This window comes from Etheostoma cragini, chromosome 4 (genome assembly GCF_013103735.1).
Source record: "Etheostoma cragini isolate CJK2018 chromosome 4, CSU_Ecrag_1.0, whole genome shotgun sequence".
Lineage (NCBI taxonomy): Eukaryota > Metazoa > Chordata > Actinopteri > Perciformes > Percidae > Etheostoma > Etheostoma cragini.
Window position 1 is genome coordinate 5,456,825 of NC_048410.1, and position 24,650 is coordinate 5,481,474.

Sequence of the window (24,650 nt, forward strand, 5' to 3'; positions counted from 1 at the left end):
TTGCAAATCTACTAAAAATGTATTTAGTTTATATAATCTATTCGTATTGCCGTACAAGCAAATACGTTACAGTTCATGGAAGTAGAGGACCCAAATGCAGAGAAAGGTCAGGCAGGAAAGTTTGTAGTTTGTAGAGGATTTATTTAACAAGAGCCCAAATAAACACAGGGATCCAAAATGCAAAATCAAACGACACCAGGAGTAATCGAGGAAGCAGGCAAAAAAAAAAGTTCAACATTAAAAAAGACCAAAGAGGAAAGCAAAAAAAACTGGAACAGTGACCCTGGAAAGACAGCTCGCAGGGACACAGCAAATGTAGGACACAACGATAGGAAAACACAAAAGGATCTGACAGAAGACAATGAGAACACAGAGGTTAAGTACAAGAGGTAACGGGCAAACAAGGAACATGTGATACAACAGGTAAAACACATCAGGGCGAGGACAACAATCACAAAGGCGGGAAAACACAGGGCAGGTAGTACAACTAGACGAGACTAGACAGAAAAACCGACAATCAAAATAAAACAGGAAACAGAACCGACACAAGACAGGAAGTACAAATAGGCAACAAGGGAGGACACACTGAGTGTAACAGAAAACTGAAAAAAGTGGACAGGAAACAATAACGGAACCCCAAAACCAACTGAAACCACAACACAATATTTATTGTGCAAGCCAATGTTGTTCATCTTAATCAGATACAGGGAAAAAGTGACATTTAGTGATGAGATTTACTTTTAATCTTCTTACCGTTGTCACTTTTGTTTTTGGTATACAAACTCTCCAATATGTCCTTGTCAAATATGTCAGTAGTAAAATTGAACTGTAATCCCTGGTGTGGTACCACCATGTCAAAAATCAGCTGGATCACAAATGATTCTCAGATGAACCTTATAGCAACCAACCAGCACACTAAGATGAATGTACATGTTGGCACAAAGATAAGTATGCATATTTTTGCTTTTATTGGCCCCATGCCTTGCTTGTCATGTAGAGTACAGGCGGAACACTAGGTAGTGGGTTAACAGTGAACCACACAATATTAAACATACCACAGTGTAGCCGTGTGTTGAAGTACAAAACAAATCTCTCCTTTCTTGCTGCTATTGGTTAATGCTGCTTTTCCATACAGTTCTTTAAGCCTAGCCTGAAACACATGGCACGAGACAGGCTAAAATACAGCGACTCCTCCATACTGTAAGCTATCCATTATCACCAAGGTCTCTGAGAGCAACATGTTTTTGTCCGCTTTCTCTCTGCCCCTGGCTCTTTTAGTCACGCACATTTATGATGTGTAGTTGTACATGTGACTGGCAATCTCAGTGAGCAGTACAAGGCCAAATATAGATAGATGCAGGAGTCCTTTAGGGACAAGAGAGAGTCGGGTGCTACTCTTTGGATGCAGAAGCAACGTAACTAATTCAACATCTTCAAACTCTGACTAACATCATCCTTTTATTTCCAATCAGCTGGCACCTCCGCTCGAGCCTGAAGTCCCTGCCGAGGTGTGTTTAAGACCCCTCATATTTATACACAAACTTCATCCCGTTACACTTGTGTTCAGTCTCAAACATCTCTTTATCTAAAAAGATAAGAGTCACATCCCATCCCAATTGTTACATTACCTCTTTTGAGGGCCCCCTCATGCATATTGCTCCCTCTGTGCCACTTGAATTATGCTGCAAATATCGGCCCTTGTATGTGCACCACCTCCCGCCTGTCCAGTCATCCGTTCTTCCTTCTCTCCCACCTGCCTTTCATTCGTCTTTCCTTCCACCTCTTGGTTTTTGAGAAAAATCCAGTTTCCTAACCTTCTCTCACTGGGGGGTGAGGGGTTGAAGTCATGGGTGAGGTGTTTTTCCATGCCAGATTGGTGCTTGCAGAGTGTGTCAGAAGCTCATAGCTCCATTATGTAACCTAGACAGAGCTTTTTTTTTTTTTCTCCTCATTCTCATGGCTTGTGTTTCTCCCCCTCTGACAGCTTGTCATTATCTGTTATGTAAATTATTTGGACTTTTATGCGTCTGTGAGTGTAAAGTAATTATTGTAGAACCGCAAGACAAAGACTACGATGTTGGAAATTTCCCACACTGGACTGTCAAGAATTAGCATCTGAGTCTGCAGAAAACTAAGTCACTTTAATGTAATAATTGTAGTTAAAACAAAGCTGGAAACACGTGACAATAATAATTTCCTCCTAGCAAACAATCAATACTTTCACAACTGTATTACTCAGTAGGTGTTACTTGATGTTAAAATGGCTGATGTGCAATTAAATCATCATGCATATGCACAGAAATGGCGTTTGAAGAGCCTTCCACTGTAGTGACCACTATGCCTGAAAGGGTTATGTAGGTATATGCTGTTTTTGAATGAATATCAGTCCTTCCTTGCATTAAGCGGTGCATGACTTTGACCCAAAATCTTCCCTGACACAACCGCTTTCCTTTTAACTGCATGATATAATTTGCACCCAATTTCCTGCATGCTATTAAAGTAACTAATTTGCACTGTATTAACACCCTATTTTTTTTCTAATTTCTTTCCAAAATTTCCTTTCCAACCTTTTTTATTTATATTTTATTGCTTTCTGCTAACACACCCCACCTTTTAAGGAGCTTGATCCAAACCAGCCACAGAAGCAACTGGAGGATCAAAGGAGGGTAGGTACTGAGTTTGGTTTGCTGTGGTCTGGTCTAGACCTCCATTTAATTGACAATTGACTGACTGTTGTGATGCCCTTACAGTCACACTGCTTCCACAGCATGACACTCACTCACCCCCCTGTCAGTTAAACTAACGTGTGGCACATCAACGGATGGGCATTAACTGTGGGTGTTCATCTCTTCTTTGACATTTTGTGGCACGTGTAGGTGATTGCACTGAGCTGATTTACATCAAACCAATAGGAGGACACTGACAGTCAGCTTTGAGATCGGAGAGGACACAATGAAATATGAATGTGCTGTGTATTGAATATCTTATATAAGATTAGCCTTCAATGCTATGGCAAACATCCTTTTTTTGTGTAATTAAGTTTTTTGCTTTATTTTATTTCTATTTATACAACATTTTTGCGGTATTTCCTTTAATTTAATTGCATTGATCTCTAAAATTAATTCAAAAATCAGGTGTTCTTGTAAGGTTTGTAACTTTTTATTTTGTTGGCTTTTGGACTTCCAAATATAGTATGAATAAGTGTATTCTTCATTTTCTGGTCTTGTACTGCTACATTAACAAAGTAACACTGCACTTGGGTTCCAGCTCCATTTCTGTGACAAGGTAACCTTAATCAGACTTTATCTCCTAACATACATTTTCACTAATAGGGTGAAGCTCTGCGGCAGATCTTGGTCAATCGATACTATGGGAACATCAAACCTGGCCCGAGGAGAGATAGCCTAACAACCTTCAGCAACGGTCCACTCTCTCCTGGAGCGCAGGGAAAATCACCTACAGGTGTGTGTGTGTGTGTGTGTGTGTGTGTGAGAGTGAGTGAGACAATACACTATCTGTGTGGTTGTATGGTTATGCTTGTAAAGATAAAATAAGATTATTTCCTCTGGGAAACTGGGTTTGTGTTTCAACACGCCTAACAGCACAAAAGAATTGAATCAAACATGAAAAAAGTTGAGTTTATAAATGCCAGCTGCAATTTGTCAGGGACAGATTAGTTTAGTTATTATAAATATAACCCTTTCAGCTTTAGTCACGCAACTAAAAAAGTAAAAGAACAGCCAGCCTAAAATGTTGTATTATATGGTTACAACAGCCAGGAAACAAACTTCACGAAAGGTGTTTTATTAAGCCTTGGAATCTTTTAGAATTTCTTATGACCCTTGCTTATGTGGAATCTACTTAAAGATATAATATGTAGGAGGTATCACCCACCGTTTCTAAACAAGCACACAGTGTTCAAAGCTAATGGGGAGTCTAATAAACTAGACTAAATTGAACTCCCCGAGAGAGAGAGAACACCTCCATGCAAAGGGGCCAAGTTGTGTGTAATGCAAAGCTTCCTCTTGTTTGTGTGTGTGTCGGTTAAACTAAGTATGAGGCGCAGAGGGCCGTGACAAAGCGCATCTACCTAGGAATGAGAACGGGATGCAAAACCTGTACGCTGTTATTGGCAGGGGGTATGTAATATACCTTTTTAAATAAAGAAGGCACTGGAACATTTAAAGATAAGGAATGATGATCTTCATGATAATATACATATATGTAAAGAGTGTATCTATTATTCTAAATGTGTACTTTTTCAAACTACAGTATCCCATTCACAAAATCTTATCCGTACAAGGCATTTCCTGCTTTTTTATTTTGTTACATATTACAGTATTTAATTTTTCCATGAAAAATAAATGTTTCCTTTTGAAGAAAAGCTGATTTGAAATATCTTTCCATGTTTAATGAAGAAACTATCTTTCCATAGCTGTAATGAATGTTTTGCCATCTATTTAAACTGGTACTGGCTAAGCATTCGGTCAAACTTTCAGAATTAATTCAAATCATAGTATTAATTCCTCATGGAAGTGTTAGCAGATTATGTGGAGGTTTATCTAATGTTGAAAATGTTTTGTTTATCAGTTACACAGATAAGAAATAATAGTCATAGTGACCGTGTCACAACAACAATCATCAGTTTCCGCTGCCTAGCTTTTACCTGGACGCCAACCTGGATCCCACTATGTTAATCTACAGCAGGACATATTTTGTGTATATCTGCATTGGGTTCACAACTACACATTTGCAGTAGGCCATACATACACTACTGGTCAAAAGTTTGGGGTCACTTAGAAATTTCTATACCACTCCATTACAGACAGAAAACCAGCTGATCTAAGAGGGTGGCTGATCTTTAATGCCACATCTACTTTGCCCATTTTCAGCAAACAGTCATTCAATGTTCCAAAGGCACACTCTGTTCACTGATCTGAAATCATTTTTAAAAAAACTAACTGAGAAAACATTGGAGAACCCTTTTGCAAATATGTAAGCACATAATGTAATCTGAAAACTGCTGCCCTGGTTTAAAAAAAAAAATGCAACTGGTAGCTGGTATTCTGTCTATAATGGAGTGCAATGGACATTTTTAAGTGACCCTAAACCTTTGACTGGAACTGTATGTACAAAGATTGTTGTTGTTGTTGTTATTATGAAAATAAATAGTTCTCTTCATCCATACATCTCTCAATTGGCTCAATCAATACTGACATTCTCAGATGAAACAGATTGTTCATAACAGACATTTGTCCATTCTAGTGGGTCGCTATATGTCTCTCATCACGGCTATGACTCATCACTAATGCTTAATGGCAAAACAAAACCAAAAACTATTCACAGCCATGGTCTTGCACTCCTTGAAGCCCTTGGACCTCGGCTCTGCTGCTGAGCATAGTGGCCTCAGCATAACGTGGGCCGTGTTGTTGCCTGGCGACCAGAGAGCCAAGCTCTGTCTAGAATGGGATGTGTTGTTGATTCAGTGGCTCGCCCAGTCAGAGATGGCTCTGATGGGTGCTGTTATCTCACCACTGCTTTCCTGGCTGGCTGTATTAGGCGTTAAGGACTTCCATGGGTGGCAAGCACATCTGGTGTTATTTGTGGGCTATGGCTGAATGGATAAAAACAAGACACTTGTGGTTTATTCCACGCATGACCAACTATTTTGATCAAACCCTACAAAAACCTTTTTTTTAATGTTCTCTGGACTCAATTAAAGCCACTATATGTAACTTTTTTCTGTGATAAGCATGTATCTGATTATTCTGATGGTTTTGCTTTGTGAATGAAATAATACTGGTGAAGATTTGTGCAGTCTATGCAGCGCTTCATCTCAGTTTCATCAGGCAGGATCTGTTGAGGCAAAGTGGCAGCTTGTGTTGCTGGCTACTACAGTTACCTTTCCATTCCTTACACAGCTCATTTGACTAGTTGTCCTTTATACCCTCAAAAGTCACTGGATAATAAAAAAAAAACCATTTTGCTGGAGAGTGTGGAAAGACATGAGAGATCAGCTTCATGGAAAACGCCTTCTTAACAGTAGTTTTGATTTTGAGATAAACAACATTAAAGATTAGAGTAGATAATTGTACACGATCGTAGCCTGCGTGACATTGTGGCGCCGGGCCCTGTAGATGGCGCGCGTGAATATACCCAAAACTTTAGAGCACAGCAGCTCCTCACAGTAGAAGAGAGAGACTTGGAGCAGAGGATACACTAAGGCACAATAAAGGCATGTTTGTGCTTTAGAACGTAACCGCCTTAAAAACAATCAAACTAACGTTTTATCCCTCAGATTTGTGGCTTTGTTCTGTCTAGCGGCGCTCCCGCTCTTCCTTCATTCTCTATCTCGCGCTACCACAGCTGCTCTCCCACTCTGGCTCGTTGAGCCCGTTGATGAGGGCCCCACCTTTGAACGCTGTTTTTACAAACATCAACCCAAAAGTAGCATATTATTAAGTTGTTATTTATGCATGTTGTACAGCTGTGTTACACTTTTAAATGTAGAAAATTGTCGTCCCGATTCTTAATCCTGCTTTAACTTTAACTGGTTGATTGATGTAAGGATGGTTATTCATATGTCCGGAACCAGGTAAGCAAGATCTGGTTTACATTTGCCTTTGCTTTTATAATCTGAATAGCTAATGCTGTCAGTGATCACTGGCATTAATGTTTAGTATCCTACTCTCTTTTATTAGCTGAACTAGCTTAGGATTCTCCTGAAATTAAAATGTATTTATTGTTATTATTAGGCTACAACTAACAACAACACTAATTTATTAAAGAGGACTGCTTAGGCTTAGGTTCTGGATAAAGGCAGCTATCAAACTGCAAAAACCTGCAGTATAATGAAAACGATCAAACCTAAATATAACAGATTGTGACCCATGATCTTGAATTTAACCTCTCTAAACATCGAATATATGATGATGATGACGATCATTTTCACTGCTGTGTCCACAGTTGTCAGTTCTGGGGTCGGAGGTCGAGGAGAGTTGAGTTTGGCGGAGGTCCAGTGCCACCTGGACAAAGAAGGCGCTTCTGATCTGGTCATTGATCTCATCATGAATGCTACCAGTGACCGTATCTTCCAGGAGAGCATACTTTTGGCCATCGCTCTGCTGGAGGGTGGAAACACTGTTATCCAGGTAAGTGAGAGTTACTGGGTTTGAGAGTATAAAGCACAGAGGAGGGTGGATTTGAAGTGTTAATTAGGTCCAACACTCACGCGGCGAGCCTGCAATTAAATGGGACTATTAAAAGCATTCCCTTAAGAGGCATGAACAGAATCTCAACAGGGAGATGTTATCTCAAGTGTTGAAAGCTTTGGTGTGGAGAATTTAAGTGATTCCCCTGCAGCTCCAATGCTGTCAATAAAAAGAAAAGAAGTGGCCGAGAATGGACTTCAAATGACAAAAAGGAAAGGAACTTAGTTGTCAGTGTAGCAACCTGGGCACACAGCTAGACTTCAAAGTTGTGGGCAGCACACATCCTGAAATGTTTGAACTAATCAGCATTTTGAGTTGTGGGGAAAAAAAAGGGAAAGTCAGTTTGGGCCATGTAGAGGAGAAAGGAAGATGAACAGTAGTCTGCTGGGAGAGGTCATAGCTGTGCAGCCAAACACGTCACCATCTCCCCACAGCCAGCCAGTGGTTGCTAAGGCAACATTACCTCTTTGCAAATCTCACATCAAGCAGGTTGAGAGGGGAAAGAGCTGCTGTGTTTGCAACGGAATTATTTATTATTTGTGTGTGTGTCTACATGGAGTAGAATAAGAGTATGCATGTATTTGCTTGCAAGTTGTCTATAAGTGTATTCTGGTTTTGTAGTCTGTGTATGCTCCTTTGTGTTCTCTTGCATAAACAGGCTTCTTACATAATACAATCCTATTTGCATAGTGTTGACACAAGGGGTGGGAATCTTTGGGAATCCTCCTAATCGACTTAATTCCGTTTCTTCCTATTACCCTCTGAAATGTTATATGAAACACAACTGGCAGTTAAGCTAAAAGGTAATTATACCAGCTTTTAACTGCATTGACTGCACAAGTTAACTGCTTTAATTTGGAAGCATGTTGCAGTCCTATGTTTGTATGAGAATAATGAACTGAAAGTGTAATTTCTCATCTTCACTGGTAAAATTTCTGTTAAAAAAAGGCACTAGCATGACTCATGTTACATAAGCTGCTGCCTGCTTCTCTGCCTGGGTGAATGTTCCGCTAACATTCCAACCAGACACTTAGCTGGGTCATGCTCTGCTGGTGAAAAGAGGGCAATAAAAGGCATAAACCCTCAGGGCCTTCCTGAAAGATCCAGTAGATTTCAGTATCAGTAGCTCTCTGGTGCTACCTGTGAAAAAGCCACTACCTACAGCCTCCCTTAGACAGATCATTTCAAGTGGATTAATTGACTTAATCGTAGCCGTCATTTAATGTCATTACAGCCCTTATTTAGGTCAGAAGCTCGGTGTCCACTGCTGGAAGTAACCTGTGGCATGCACTTTCAACTGGGCGTGGACCTCAGGCCATTGTAAATGTTTGCAAAGTTCTTTGTCTTGTTGGAGATGTAATCTTGTTACACAGTAATTGTTCTATGTAGGGAAATAACAGCAAGTCGTTTGCATAGATTACAGATAATATACTGTAAATGCCAACATTTCTACCTCGGACGCCGACTGTAACAAGGGAGTTTTCCTAGTTTACCTGTGCTGGTAGAAAAAAAAATTCAAAGTGAACTGTATAAGCATAGCAGTTTATTGCCTTAAACATGAAGAGACACAATTATAAAGAAGCTTCTTGTTTCAAAATTTAAGTATCTCCTTCTTTGGCATTGTCCAGGGACAAGTGAGCTTTGTTGAAGGCTCATGTATGGTCCAGAGTGGATTTACAACATATCAGCAGATGCACCACATTTTCCTGTGTTGCATAACGATGGGTTGCCGGCCCCTTTTTTAGGACAGAAGGGTTCTTGTTGTCTAAATGAAAAGCATGACAAAAACATGCTCACAGATTTCTCCAAGCAGTCTGTTTATTTGTTTTTTAGGTTATCCAAGGTCGTAGCCTAGCAACAACATTACTAGTCAAAAGTGTACATAAGAAAGAAAGATGGAGAGCTGTTTGTTAGCTTTAAAGTGACTTCTTCTGTCTTTTTATTTCCAACAAAAATAACAATAAAATCAAATATGAAAACACAATTAGTGCTTAGCAACACACCAATAGGAAAAGCTATATCTATAAAGTTTTACAAAATGTATGTTTAATATGTCCGAAAAGGAGCGGGATAAACCCGAGGGTTGTTATTTTTACCACCACTTATTAGTAGATATTTTTATTTTTAGTATATATTTGTATCATTATAAATTTGATGTCATACGTTCATAGCAAGATAACAAATATACAGTTATTTTATACATCTAACAAACTTTTTTTGCATTTTGCATCAAACAACACATCACCCTATAATCCCCCCAGAACAGTTGGTATATTAATAACCCATCCTTACAATCATCTCTCTTCATCCTCATATCCTTTTAAGGAAGTGGTTTTATACAAACTGTTTTCTAGCTGGAATTGATCTGGCAGCCCTGAGGGACAGGGTAAGTGTATTAGTTACTACAACAAGAATTGGGTCAGGGCACAGTTCTACCAGCCTTTTTCTGTCTTTCTCCCTGCATGATGTGTAAGAATAACATCCTAAACAAGCCACTACTACTTCCCTCCACAGAGGTGTTTATGACACTTCGCCATGACACCACATGGTGGAACATTAGATGAAGAATATTAAACTCTCCTGAACTGAGTTGTAGGATTTGACCCATATTCCTATTTATCCTTTCATTAAATCCTATTTGAATTTGTTTAGATGTTGGTGACATTCTTTATTTCATCCTTTATTTAATTTAATTACCAAGCCTGCGTACAGTAGATTATCCTGGACAGTTGAACATGTTGTTTAATACGTATTCACATCCTCCAGGTTGTTCAGTGGCGAGCATCAAATACTTTGACACCAATAGTGAAACTCAAGCAAACATGAATCATAATGACTTTTTCTTAGCAGAAACCTACTCTAATGCATACTCATCTGTGCACCCTATTAGAACACACACACACACACGCGCACGCACGCACGCACGCACGCACGCACGCACGCACGCACACACACACACACACTCTTGGATAAACTTGGAAGTCACAAAATGTATTCCAAAAACAGCCCTAGTGATTTTGTGTGTTATGTAAGAAGTGCAGCTCTGCTCCCGCCCAGCCCACCATCCATCTACACAACACTGTCTTCATCACCTCAGATCTTGAACTGTTACAGGAAAGAACAGGTGCCACCACTCTTACTCAATAGGCTTGTCGTGGCACGCCAATACCCTCAGCCCCTTCAACGGGTGATGACTGCCCCCACCTCTGCACGGTTCATGTTCACTTCACAGCTACCTCTTGGAAAGCCTTAAAAAGCTTCAGCAAAATGAGTTTCCAGGCATCAGCGTCATCAACAAAACAGCTCTCTTTCTAACTACAGAGTGGGCAGGGGATTCTCCTTTGATACTGTAGTTTATAGAAGTTTAATTATTTCATTCCTGCTCCATGCAGCTTTTCAGTCTCTTCAGTGCGTTTGTTGTTGACGTCATTGGCTACATTTTACACTTTGCTTGGATTGTTGCATGCACAGAGAACTTATTTAGAATAGACACACTCATGTGCATTTCCCTTTTAGTTCAACCTCCTGTCTTTTCCTAGCTTCAAAGGTGCAGATCCCTGTGGTTACCAGCTGGGCGGTGGCAGAGTACCCCACCAAAGACATCTCTGGGCACAATATGAACAGAGATGGCTTTGTCACTCACCAAGGTGTCAGGCAGGAAAAGGCAGAACATGGATAAAGAGAGCGAGAGAGAGAGAGCTGGTGGTATAAACAGACCTTACATAACTGGCCCTTGTTGATGCCAGGAGCCGAGGTGGCAGCTGACAGGAAATAGAGGGATAAGTAGGAGCACAGAATGAACCGAAAGGAGGCCCTACTGTGCCACCATGTTGACTCTGTAGAATAGGAGAGTGAATTTTGAGTCAACCTAACCCTGCTATGCTTAACATGAGTGATCAGTAGAGCTCCCGGCAAGCTTAATGGCTCTGTAGTGGGACATGTACAGTAGAGGGATAAGCCACCTCAGTGGGAAAAGCTAAGACTGAATGGCTGATGGACCAATTTCTTTAAAGAATGACTGCAGTCATCCAGGATCCTTATGTTAGATCACTATCTTACAATTTAAAATCCTGGCTTATCACATTCAGTACAGATACTAAACTTTTTTCAGTCCATTACTGAGAAATTAAAACGTCTTTATACTTAAAAAAACTTTTTTACAGTAAACAAAAGTACGGTTGTCAAACTTCTCAAAGGTTGCATGTAATAATAAGGAAATACAACCGGATTGATTGTGAATTAAACCTATTAAAAGTGTACCAATTTTAAAGCCTTTCCACTTGTTTAGCCATTGTTTTTTTTGTTTTTTTTTTAAACGGAGACAATTTATTTAATATCTTGAAAGTCACCTACCAAGATTTCTGCTGAGTACATGAAAAAGAAAATGTTGAAATACAATAAAATAATGTAATATTATTCAGCATAAAAGCTACATGCAAATTGCTGTTTTTTGTTGAGTTTTGGTTTGTTTGTCAATTTTTCTGTGTATGTGTATCTGTTTCGTCATTTCTGAAAAACTCAATAAACATAATTTAAAAAAAAAAACAAAAGGAGTACCAGACAGCAGACAAAATAATTGAGCAGGCATTTGATGCCAACTTTTAGTATTTGACAGTTGTTGATACTCTGTGCTCTGTTTTGATTGGCACCAAAACATTTCATCCCCAGCCATAGTTTTATTCACTCTGCTGGTAGAGCACAGGGAAACAGTTGTTGCATGGTGTTTCTTTTGGCCATGGCATATATGACAGACATGTGTTGACAAAATGATTCCCTTCACATCAGTGAAGAAATTGGGTTTTATGGCCACAGTCATGAGGTCTATTTAATACGGTAATCTTGTAAAGCTGCTATCCTGGAGCTGTTGTGTCTGTTTGGAGAAGTTGGCCTGCTGACTCCTAATCAGATCACTATCAACATATGACCCTATCTGGTCAACAACATGATGTTAACAGCTTGAAAAACAAGCAAGAAACTGTTGCATAAAAGAGAGGACAACAACTCTTTATCAACACAATTTTCTTAATGCATTAAGTGTTCTATCTCCCTTAGGACTTGTGTCAGGTGATTCTGCAAAGAGTCTCACTGCAGAGGTTTCATATGTTGTTTCTCTAAATGTCTGTCCCCTCTTTCAGAAACTTATCCGAGTTGAGCTAAACCTGGAAAGATTCTTATGTAACAGGCTTTCAAACTGCCCCTCAATCTATGTGTGTGATAACTCTGCTTGGATCCCCCCCCCTCCCTCCCTCCCTTCTCTATTTTCAGACCCGCCCTCCTCGTTCTCACACCACACGTTCACTTCGTGCCGTTCTGGCACTGTAAAGTAGGACAGGGTTTTCCTCTCTCCCTTTTTTCCTCTCTCCTTTCTCCTCTCCCTCTCTCCACTGCTCGCCCTCTGTGGGCTGATGTAACAGTGTTTGAGCTGAGGCGCTGTGTGCCCTCACTGTAACCACTGAGCTGATTACAGGTCTTATGTAAAGAGGGATTGTGGATAGGAATGGGGCAGAGCATATCAGCCTGTTTGAAAAAAAACAAAATACTCCATGCCTACAAGGCATTCAGACAAGACCTTTGTTTAGTTCAGGAGAACCTCACCTTGACTTCACAAGCATCGTGCTCATGCTGAATCAAACTTTCATTGCTGCACAGTTGGAAAACTTGTAAAAACATTTGTGGTCATGTGCAATCCCACAAATGCACTTTTTATTGCACTGCAAGGGAGGCAAATTCATTGAACATGAGTCTACAGCTGCATGTGTTAACCTACTTGTGTTGTGTTAGCACGGCTTTGTGTGTTTGCACATTCACACTTGTAAAGTAGACGCATGTACAGTAGTGTGTCCTCAGCAGGGTGTGTAGCTGTGTCAATGTGTGTTCATGTATTTGAGTGTGGCTGCATGTAAATATCCCCAAATCTTGTCTTGTTTTTGATGTTGCTCACAAGTGTTAACGCCCAGCATAGTCATCAGGGTGCAAGAAACGTGTTACGTAGAAGGGGGCAGAGAGCAGATGGTTTGGAATCAGGTGTGCACAGTGAGGCCTTGCACCATGTCTTGCACATTGAGAGAGCAGCTTATGTAACTGCTTCTCACAGAACCTCTGGCTGTCAGCACTGTAGAAACCCTCAGAGAGAACATGATAAGAAGTGGCGGTTACTTTAAAAAAAAAGTGCCCTGACCTCGAAAACCATGTTCTCTGATCAAGGATAACTTTGAATGGAAACATTAGTGGTAACCAGTTGGTGTTGAAAGTCAACAACTGTGAATCAGCATTTTGACATAACATTAGGTTTAAAACAAGAAAAGGAAAAGAACAAGAGAACCGGAAGTGGTGTGTAAACTCCTCCAACTGGAGCAGCTGACCAGTAAACGTTGTTTAAAACAGAAAAGTATACGACAGAAAAAAGTGGAGTCCATATAACATGCCTTGTCGTTTTCTTTCTTATTTTTCTCCAGCGGTCATTCTACCAACGTTTAACTGGAGACAACAAGTCTGAAAAATTCTTTAAGGTGTTTTATGAGCGCATGAAGCTGGCCCAGCAAGAGATCAAAGCCACTGTGACAGTCAATACTAGTGACCTGGGAAGCAAGAAGAAGGATGACGAGCCACCAGACAAAGACACGCCAGCACGCAAGAAAGGTGAAGGGTCAAGAGTTTAACTGGAAATGTTCGATATGTATTCTTGATCAAACTGGCAAAATTAACATCCGTTATCTTCTGTGTTCATGGGACTCAGTCTGTTGGAATGACCAGTCTCTAAATACCCTATGCATTGAAGCAAAAATGGCCCGAAATGTTGTGCATTCTGTAGTAAGTCATCTTTGGAATGTCTAAAAGTATTAAGTGATAAAGGATTGTTTTTTTTAAACTAAGAAATGTAGGTACTGTAAATGATTTTGGTATAATTTGCTACATGATTACTTAACTAAATGAACATTCTTCATAACAGAGATCTTCAACAAGGGGTCCGGGGCCCCTAGGGGGTCATCAGAGTAACTGTAAGGAGGTCTCCAAATTAAAATGTCTTAACATGAATCCAACATATCATTAGCAAATATAAATCCCCACTGATGATAGGCTTAGTAGCCTAGAGGTTAGATAGTCACTAAGGTAGCATCCACAGATACAGTTAATCCTAAGGACTTAATGTGTAACATTAAAAGATGATTTATAAAATCATGCCAAAAATTATTGTTTTAATAGCTTAGTACTCTGTGCACTAAAAAGGTTTGCATAAAGGCTTTAGGCCGCCCAACACATGTCTCTTTCAGTTATGATGTCCTTGGTTTAAAAAACATTTAAGTATCGTATCTCTAATGGTCTGTGTTTAACCCTCCTATACTGTAAATATGGTTAGGCAAAGACATGCCGGTGGTGGCAATGGTGACTGAGGAGGTGAAGGAGCAGCTAGTGGAGGCCTCCGTTGTCACCAAGAAGGCCTTCACCACCTACCGCCGCGAGGTTGAAGCCGAGGAGCACCAAGCGGCAGCTGACGGCACTCCCGTCCCTACTGCTGATAAGAGCCAGGAGGAAGGCGAGATGAGCGTCATCATCACCATCATGCAGCCCATCTTGCGCCTCATGCAGCTGCTCTGTGAGAACCACAACAGAAATCTGCAGGTCAACGCTTACTCCAATTTGTTGTTGCTTTTAGTTTTACCTAAACCTGCCACCGCCTCTCTCATGACATGCCTGACCTGTGTTCTGAATGTCTATCACCACACTCGGTTATACAGAAACGAAACCATGTGGAAAATAGGCACCATTTGCAGAACTTCCTGATGCAGCTGTTTCCGTATCTGGTATGTCTTGGTCTGGTTTCGCTATGAGGAGTGTGTTGGTGTTTAGTAATGGCTAGCACCAGACAGAAGACTTCCTTCTTGCACTGATTCAGTTTACACTCCAAAACAAGGAGGGCCTTCATTAAATGATAATTGGCTCAATGCTGAATTGCTCTGTCTCGTCCATCCTGACCCAACGTGGGTGAAAGATATTGATTTACTGCTAGCCATGCAGCACAGATGATCATTCTGTGAGATGTTTCTGTTCCTTTCAAAGACATGAAGTAATTGTCTGGCTGGTGTAAATGCTGAAAAAGAAAAAATATGTATATATATATATATTTATTTTTTTCACTTCAGAGAAAGATGTTTGTTGGGGGAAAATGGTTTTATATTCCCTGAGTAGAAGCTTAAAGGCGTGTTTCTTGAACAAACTGTCTCTTCAGACCCTAAGACCATGACTGATCAGCTTGCTTTAACTCTGTTGGACATTTGATCAACATCAAGTCTCACAGTTTTGGCTTTCCTATTTGTAATTTAAAGTGAGACAATGTCTTGATGACTAAGATACTGTATATAACACTGCCCGAATCTAGGGGGTTACATGGGTCCTGAGAACCAATCTTATGCCTAGTTAATGTTTATTTTATCTCCATCTATCTCCAGAACTTTCTGCGTAACCAGAATAACAAGAACAACTATAATCTTGTGTGTGAGACACTTCAGTTCCTGGACTGTATCTGCGGCAGCACAACAGGTGGACTTGGGCTGCTGGGACTCTACATAAATGAGAAGAATGTAGGACTCATTAACCAGACTGTGGAGAGCCTGACTGAGTATTGCCAAGGACCTTGTCATGAAAACCAGGTGATACATGTACACACAGAGCATGAGAATACAAGCGCACACTTAAGATGTACTTTTACTAGGATTTTAGTCTGCAGTTTGTCTGTAATAAAATAGTGTTTTTGTTTCATTTAGATGTTCAAATGTGGTTTTCTTATCAACTAATTGATCATATTATCCTCATCTTACGTTAACTTTTTATTTTCATGCTGCAGATTTTGTTTGGGTAGTACTGTAAATAAACCTGAGCATTTCCCTTTTCATGGCCAGCACTCTCAGCTGCCGCTGAGATAAACCTATGCAGTCATTCTTCAACAGTATAACAACACAGCCAACTCTGGGCAATCTGCCTGTGTATATTCTTTGGTATAAATAAACATTGCCTGGTCTTGACACGTGATGGTGATGGCATCCTCTGTTCAAGCAGCCCAGTTTATGGGAAGTGTGAAAACGGCATGACTAAACAAGCAAGTGGTTAAATGCAGTAACTGATTTCAGTTCCCTTTAACAGCACTAGAAGGGGGACTTGTTCATATCTACTGAGAGGAAAAAGACATATGCTGCAATTAATTGTTTGTGTGGGATTAATTATCTTTGTTAATTATCCAAACCATTTGGCCGCCATGAGCTATGTATTAGATCTATTTGTTAACTTGCAGTGCGGCACAAAAAATAAATTGCCAAGACTCGCCCAATGTCAAGGTTTCATTTCATTAGCACCTGACTGTGCCAGGGCTGTTGAGCCTGAGGTAATAGAAGGAAAAAGGCCTGTTTATTAAATAGGTGAAATCAAATCTGGGAAATCAAAGATTTTGACCTCTACATTAATAGATTACATATTGTGTTTATCGGATCATAACTGGCACTACTGGACAAGTGTAATTCTGTGTTATTTAGGATGTCAACAAAACTCCAGCAGCATCAGAAAACATTAAATATTATATATTTATTGTTGTTGAGTTTTAATCAAGGTCCCGTTAATCCGAATTCTACTGTCTACCTTCTAATAATAATGTTGCTTCTGCTTACTGCTAACCTGTAGCTCTCCTGTTTCGGTCTATACTTTCAACTACGTTCATTTCATTTGCTCTTCAGAACTGCATTGCCACTCATGAATGCAATGGTATTGACATCATCATCGCTCTCATCCTCAATGACATTAATCCCCTTGGCAAGAAGCGGATGGATCTGGTGCTGGAACTCAAAGTGAGTGATTATTAATAAGAGGAAGATGGAAAACACTTCAAAAACACGTTGTCGTTAACTAACAGGCATGCTAGAGTTTGTTTTGTTGCTAAATGGTATAAGTTTCTTATTCCTGAGAACTCACATTGACTTCATTCTCTAGAGATTTTCAAGTCATTACAGAAAATCTCTCACAAAAAGTGTTGATTTAAATAGAGAATGCTAAAATACGTTATGACAGCATATTTTCATTAAGTACTCCATCGTAGATAACTGTATATTCCAAGGACACATGGCAAAGTAAGGACTTTTACAGTCAGATTTCCTCTTGAATGATATACTCCCTGTGTACAGTTTGGAACGCTGATGATCATACCAAAAAAATTAACCTGAGTTGATTTTGCTTGTGGTTGTCCTTACTCTCATCCCATCATAGAATAATGCCTCAAAGCTTCTTCTTGCAATTATGGAGAGTCGCCATGACAGCGAGAACGCTGAGAGGATACTGTACAACATGAGACCTAAAGAGCTGGTGCGTTGGACATCATGCAAATCATCTAACAGTATTAGTTGGATGTCATGTGATGGTCTGTATTCTTGCAGGTGGAAGTGATCAAAAAGGCCTACATGCAGGGTGAGATAGAGGTGAAGGAGCCACAGGACGGTGAAGATGGAGAGGAGGAGCATTCTGCATCTCCACGCAATGTTGGTCATAATATCTACATCTTGGCACATCAGGTAAGCCACCAACTGTCCATAAAATCAGCGTGGACACGGATACACTCATGTGAAAATGCTGTAGCACATGCACGGCCACATAATGTAGTTCAGGACGTAGTCAATTACTTACTGTTACTTTACATCTATGTCATTCTTGGGCTGCTAAAGACCTATTACCCGCCATTCTACAATGTATTTTCGCTCAAGAGCGCAGCATATCCTACAACCGGCTCAATAGCCTGTCTAATCACTTTACAACATTATTTAGTAATGACTTCAATTATAGTCATGCAACACCCAGTGTCAATACAATACCCTGAGGCCTTGTGGTTGAGTGGAAAGAATAGTGGGTGTGTTCAAAGGAAGAATAAATTGTATGTACTGTACCTACCTGTTAAGTACCAGCAATGTTGGCTCAGAAATATAGCACGTGCGAAGTTAACACCTGCATACTTTTAAGGAAAATATTTCTGATAACAGAAACAGTCTTTGTGATGAGTCATTCATCTGTTTGTCATTGTCACATGGTGTCATTTCAGTTAGCTCGTCACAACAAGGAACTGCAGGCTATGTTGAAGCCAGGGGGGACATATGGAGAGGGTGATGAGGCCCTGGAATTCTATGCCAAACACACAGCTCAGATTGAGGTCAGTGATTAGGTCCATGTTGGATCTAAACTGTGCCATTTTGGAGCTCCTTCTGTCATTTTGTATTTGTATGTTTAACTGTAAAGATTTACTGAGAATTATTCACAAATATCTCTTTTGTCTACCCACTTTCTGACATCTATAAGAAGACATCTGTGTTGCTGCAGAGACTTAGGACATGTTTTGGCATCTTAATTGAGTTGAGACACTTGATATATTTCATAATCATAGAAGTCAACACTAATTGTTTCCTGTAGGCAAAGTTCCCCTGTCTTAAGACAACACCTTTAATTTGTTTTGCAAAGTACAGTACAGTTTGTGACAATAACCAGTCAGACCACTTGAATGAGTAATTGACCTGTAAATACTTGGCTTTAAAGAAGATAGTACGAGCTTATGACTTGTTTGCCTGCCACAGCGACTGATTGGTGGCTGCTTCTGGGGTTGTGTACAGATTGTACGGCTGGATCGTACCATGGAGCAGATAGTCTTCCCTGTGCCTAACATCTGCGAGTTCCTAACCCAAGAGTCCAAGCTGCGTGTCTACTACACCACAGAGCGGGATGAGCAAGGCAGTAAGATAAATGACTTCTTCCTGCGCTCTGAGGACCTCTTCAATGAGATGAATTGGCAGAAGAAGCTGCGAGGTACTCAAGAGGCTGCTGGTGACACGAACACGGTTCCCTGTGCGTCTTTTTCCTCAACTCCTTATAACCTAGTTCCTGGTTTACTCACCGTCCTTTTGCATCCCTCCAGGCCCCTAAGGACACCCCCTTAATAGCACACAGATGCTAAAGCCTCTTTCACATATACACGTTCAAAGCCAAAAAGGCCTCAGCCACCAATGAAAGCAGCTTTTTGGATGTTACAATGGAGACGCCATTATTAAAAATGGTAGGGCAGGAAACTACTTTTCAATTTCTGTGTTGTCTAACATGTTGGCGACACTGGAAAGCCCCGTGGACCACCAGCTGGGATAAAGACCACGCTCTAAACACAGCCTCATATGCCTCTCCAGGTACTCCAAATAGAAGTACAAAGTAGATCAAACCTTAATCTTTAATGGTTATTTATATTGGCAAACAATCTGAACACATTGTTTTTCTATACCACAAAAAAATTCACTCTAATAATTGAACCCAGACATGTTGTAGGTTCCATATGTAAAAGGGGCTTTACTCTGTTGCCTAAACTCTGAAACCTGGAGAAATGGAAGTGGAGAGAGCATGTAAACCTCATGTAAAGCAACTTATCAACTTATTTCAAGTATACAGTTACAATAATATAGTTACAATAGTAATATAAGTTAATTAAGGGTAAATGTGTAAAAGATATATTAAACGAAGATGTGAGAGTGATGCAGTGAATGACAAACACAATAGTTGTGGTCAGTACGCAAGATTCATAAAAATGTATTAACTTGGGAAATTGCATATGGTTCTTGTATTCTGTTTGTCAATCCATTTTGTGAGGAGATTACTGTTTCAGGTCCCTGTATTTAGTATTTCTAGAAACAGAAAAAAGGGGTGAATGCAAAAGGTGAAGAACAAAAATCTTCTGGCAGGATTTAGTAGTACAAAGTATTAACATTTACACCGGCCCTCATTTTTAGTCTTATGCTACTGCAAATATGGATTTTAGAAATAAAACTGAACGGTGGATTAACTGGGGATTAAGAAATCACAGTGTAGAATGTTGTGTTTTGTCTGGAGGGAAAAAATATGGATGGAGCGTAAAGCCTTCTGCTAGTTTTTGATTAAAATTTCTTGGGGGTATTCCTGCTTTATTATAAGCAAAATTAGGACCGTAAACCGGGACATGAAATATGGCAGTGAAATAGATATAACGTGATAAAGATCCTTGACTGGATTCACACTCAGGTCGTTGTGCTTTCATTTTGCCTTTTATTCAACTGAGCTAGCAGGATGCTAGTTAGCTACCTGCCAGTTTGAGGTCATGCTCAGTCCAAAATTCTTCACTTCTGAAATGGGAGAAAAAACAAGGCAGGGTATTGGACACAGATTAGCTCTCGAATCAACAGGTGTGAGATCAGGAACAAGCCAAAACAGGAGAAGCTCTTCATATTGGGATTTCACTGTGTGATTTCTTTTTTAGACGAGGAATTTCATAAGACATTCTTCATTTTAAACTAAGCATTTGTTTTCTGCTAAATGCCATAGTTGTGCAAGCCTGAACACTATGTTGAGTTTCCCTTTTAGCAGGGCAGGTCCTTGTTGACCCCCGGGGTGATTCTGTCAGATACTGCAGTGAAGTGACTAGTTTAGGAGCATGTTGTATCCTGTCTCATGGTCAGGCCTGATGGAGGATGGTTTGTCTATAATTTGATAGCACATGACAACAACCACCTCTCTCCTATCTGAATGAATCGCAAGGACCTTGACCATATTGTTCCGCTGGTGCTAATCACTTGTCATAGTGACTTCTGTTGCTAAAAGTCCCCACCCGCAGTTCTTCTTTTCTTATGAACAGGCAACATAAACAAAATGTGTGTGTGTGTGTGTGTGAGTTTTCCAGTGTGTGTGCGTGCACGTGTGCGCGTGTCTGTGAGTGTGCAAATTGTGTAGTGTATGTAAAATGTATATAAAATAATAAAATAAATAATAAAATAATATATAATAAAATAATATAAATAGTAAAATAATTTTACCCTTCAAAGAGATTCCTTTGTTTACAGATTTGGTGCTGATAATGGCACTACATAGAGCCCTTTTAATTCTGTACCACTAATAATGTTTCACCCTAAATTCAATACATTTTTCAAATCACTGAAATTACTCCTCATTCAACTTTTGAGTGATTCACTTGTAGATCATAAATTGTGGCAAAAATGTTGTGTTGCAGTAGAAATATATGAAAGAAATTTGGTACTGAGATGATTTATTTCACGCCAAGGACAAAAGAAATTCATCAACATGGGATATCTACATTACATAAGAAATCATACCCAACTTTCTGAGCTTTGCCTACAATTAATTGGAAATGAATTAATAGCAGTCATTGTTCTGCTTCACCTTGGTGTGAAACACTGATCAGTCGTGTGTTTTCCTTTACTGTAAAAGTTTTCCGTGAACTTCTTGGATATATTGTGCTTGATTTATTGTACTGTTAATATAGAGATGTCTGCAATCTCACTGCAGTACAATGACCTGTATGAAATCCAATACCCTGCCCTCCAGCTCAGCCCATCCTGTACTGGTGCTCCAGGAACATGTCGTTCTGGAGCAGCATCTCCTTCAACCTGGCTGTCCTCATGAACCTGCTTGTGGCCTTCTTCTACCCACTGGAGGGGGTCCGTGGAGGTCAGTCTGTAAAATTCTTCACTTTTTAAAATTTCTCTTTTTTCTTTTGCACTTCTCTAACACTTTGAGCAGGTTGTTGTGATCTTGTTTTTGTGTGTTTGTGCAGTGGACATAAAATAATGAGTGTTACTATTACAACTCAGTAAATGGGAGTTAGTGGCATAAACATTAAGGCCCCTGTCTTGAACCCGGCGCAGCGCGCCGCAAAGCCTGACACAAGTGTCTTTGCTATTTAAAGACCATTGCAGTTGTCCTTGTCCTGCGCCCACGTCGTTTAAATAGCAAATGCACCTGCGCTCATCTTTGAACCCATGAGCGTGCCGGTCTTACAAGGAGGTGTGTTCAGGTGAATTCTTATTGCTAGTTTTCTGCCGTCAAACTAGCAAAAGTGGATTTTGGACACACCCTAAACGCATCTGCACCAGACGCACATGCCGTGCGCTTAGATCGTTACAATAGGGCCTTATATGTGCAAGGCCACAGGTGGGGCAGGAGGCATATTGTACATATTGTGCTTTATCAGGAACCTGTATGGCAAAGATTAACGGAAATTGGGTCAAGGCTTGGACGTTAACGCCCTCAAGGTGCAGTTTCTTTCTGCAAGGTAAAAAACATTTGGTGGCTTAGTGTGTTAACGAGGAAGTTGTAATTATCTATCCCAGGTAAGCTGTAAAGTTAAGGCCAATATGATCTCTGAGGATCTGTTCGGATTAGTTTGAAAGCTTCTTTCTGAGTTTTGGGTTTCTAAAGCCAATATTTTTAGAATTTGTTTTGACAAAACCAATTTCCACAGTAATTGAAAATGAGCGTAGTCCTGCCAAATTCAATTTCTCCTCTGTCTGTGTCTGAAACTGACAATTAACCTAAAACGGGCTAGCCCTTTTTTTATTTATTTAAGCCTAAAGGGTAACTCCACCTGTTTTACAAATCTGTCTGTTGACAGGTTTTGGGGAGTCACACTGCACATGACAGAACATTTATATTAGGCATTTTATGCGTAAAATCTGATAAAGTGATGTCACCTAAGTCAGCGTCAGACTACAAATTTAAAATGAAACAAATCTGTGGTGTGGAGTTGGACAGAAGTGAGCTTACCAGACGTCTGTAGCCTGTTTCTCATTTCTGTTTGAGGCAAGTGGCTAAGGCAATATTATCTGCTACGAACATACCCCGAAATACACTAACACATCCTAATCTCTGACCAAACTGTGGCCAAATTGCACTTAAGGTAATGTAGTTGTCAGGTTTTGCCAAAGAAGAATAATGTGTGGTAAAAAAAAAATCTTGAATCAATTAGTGGTGTATGCATTCAATGCCAAATCTTTGGGGATACTCATTTAGGGACACTTTGCTCTGACAACAACTAATCTGATTTCTGATAAGACATCTTTAAAAAAAAAAAAAAAATGAAAGTCTATCATAATCATGAACAACACAAGCTTTTCAATCTACAGAAGATTTATTAGAACATTTTATTTCCCATGACACGTGGCACCTTGAATAACCTGATGTAGCATTTGCAACCATACAGAACATGTATTTATAACCTTTGGCATGTGAGATCACGTCAAGTACCTTAGATGCATTATTAGTGTTAAGTATGCACAGGAATTTACAGAACACTTTGTGTTCTCGTGTCTGTGGTTTGGGTGTAGCCTTACACCTCCCAAAGTGAGTTTCACCACACGTGTAGAACAAAATCATGGCAGATTGTTTTAATATTGAACTGCTGTGCCATTTACCTTTTTTGAGCTTGACCAACACAAGCTCTAACATGTTATCAAATTTCTAGCCTTATTCTCTGCTCTCAGTTTAAATAATCTTCTGGTATTAAGGTGTGTTTCTGTATGTTTTTGTATACAGACTTGTGTTAATACTGTGGTCTCCCGGTAAGGCAAGAAACTCTAGCAGGAAACTTAATACCATGCTACTGACTGTGGAGTATACTATACCACTAAAAGTGACACCTACCTGATAAGAGGTAGATTTACATACAGCAAAAAGTCAGACGTCTTACATTACTCTAATTTAATCCAGAACATTTAATAATATAATTGATCTGTTAATCTGTGTCAAAGATGCTAAAAATCATTTCACAGTTTTAAACTTAAAAGTTCTTAATAGATCAGAGTTGTTTGCCTGTTGTATTGGTGCAGGAGAAGGATAGGTCAGTGACATAATCATACTACAAAATTAACTTTTTGATCACCAGCCAATATAGTTAGTAGATTTTGTAGTAGAAAGTAACCAGCCAATCAGACTTTCCAACAGCACTAACATTTTTCCTACCTAAATTTACTTTAATTTCAACTCCTCTGCTTTTTTTGCCAGATAAAGATTATATTTCCAAGCCAAACAAACAAATTTCTTTGAAGAAAACACTGACTTGTTACTTCTGCAGCCTGCCGATTTAGACGCTGTGTTATTTGCTTCATTCATCACCAGTCAAATTGGCATGTAACTTTAAAATGTTACCCGCAAAAGCATATTTTTCTCCGGATTTTGCAGGTGTCACTTTAAAGAAGTGGCCAACACTGAGAGACAACACCAGAATTCTACTATCCTAAAGAACAGCCTTTTGTTTGGACAATAGAAAACAAACTAAGGAGGAATAAAAGGGGAAAATAAAGTCTGGAGTGCCCCAAAGTCCAAAAGAAATGTTGAAGGTGCTCTTTGGAAAGGGAACAAAAACTTAAAAGAGAAGGAAAAAAATGTCCAAGGCACTCGTGATTTTTTTAAATCTTACATTAAAACATTGATACCTCACATAAGACTCTCACCAGTTATGAAAGAGGGTTTGGCTTAAGCATAGTGGGGGTGCCATCTCTAGTGAAGAAGGAACTCTCTGCTGAGTTTAATGACACCTTACACAAGAAAGAAATGGTTCAAATGTTATAAATTAAAGGGGCTGGCTCAGTTTCACAAGTAGACCACACATTC

General features: G+C 39.7%; 1 protein-coding gene across 21 annotated transcripts in view; it reads left to right on the forward strand.

Annotated features, from left to right (window-relative positions):
* itpr1b (inositol 1,4,5-trisphosphate receptor, type 1b) overlaps nt 1-24,650 on the forward strand; it is an 88,225-nt gene that overhangs the window by 44,326 nt on the left and 19,249 nt on the right. For 5 of the 21 annotated variants that reach the window (XM_034868673.1, XM_034868672.1, XM_034868678.1 and 2 more), the window contains 13 exons: nt 1,473-1,508; nt 2,619-2,666; nt 3,333-3,462; nt 6,967-7,151; nt 13,667-13,850; nt 14,569-14,831; nt 15,659-15,859; nt 16,934-17,044; nt 17,460-17,555; nt 17,627-17,761; nt 18,283-18,390; nt 18,845-19,076; nt 21,588-21,710. In XM_034868673.1, coding sequence (XP_034724564.1) covers nt 1,473-1,508; nt 2,619-2,666; nt 3,333-3,462; nt 6,967-7,151; nt 13,667-13,850; nt 14,569-14,831; nt 15,659-15,859; nt 16,934-17,044; nt 17,460-17,555; nt 17,627-17,761; nt 18,283-18,390; nt 18,845-19,076; nt 21,588-21,710 — 1,852 coding nt within the window. The remainder of the gene's footprint in view (nt 1-1,472; nt 1,509-2,618; nt 2,667-3,332; nt 3,463-6,966; nt 7,152-13,666; nt 13,851-14,568; nt 14,832-15,658; nt 15,860-16,933; nt 17,045-17,459; nt 17,556-17,626; nt 17,762-18,282; nt 18,391-18,844; nt 19,077-21,587; nt 21,711-24,650) is intronic. The other 16 variants (XM_034868683.1, XM_034868677.1, XM_034868682.1 and 13 more) reach the window with 6 other exon arrangements.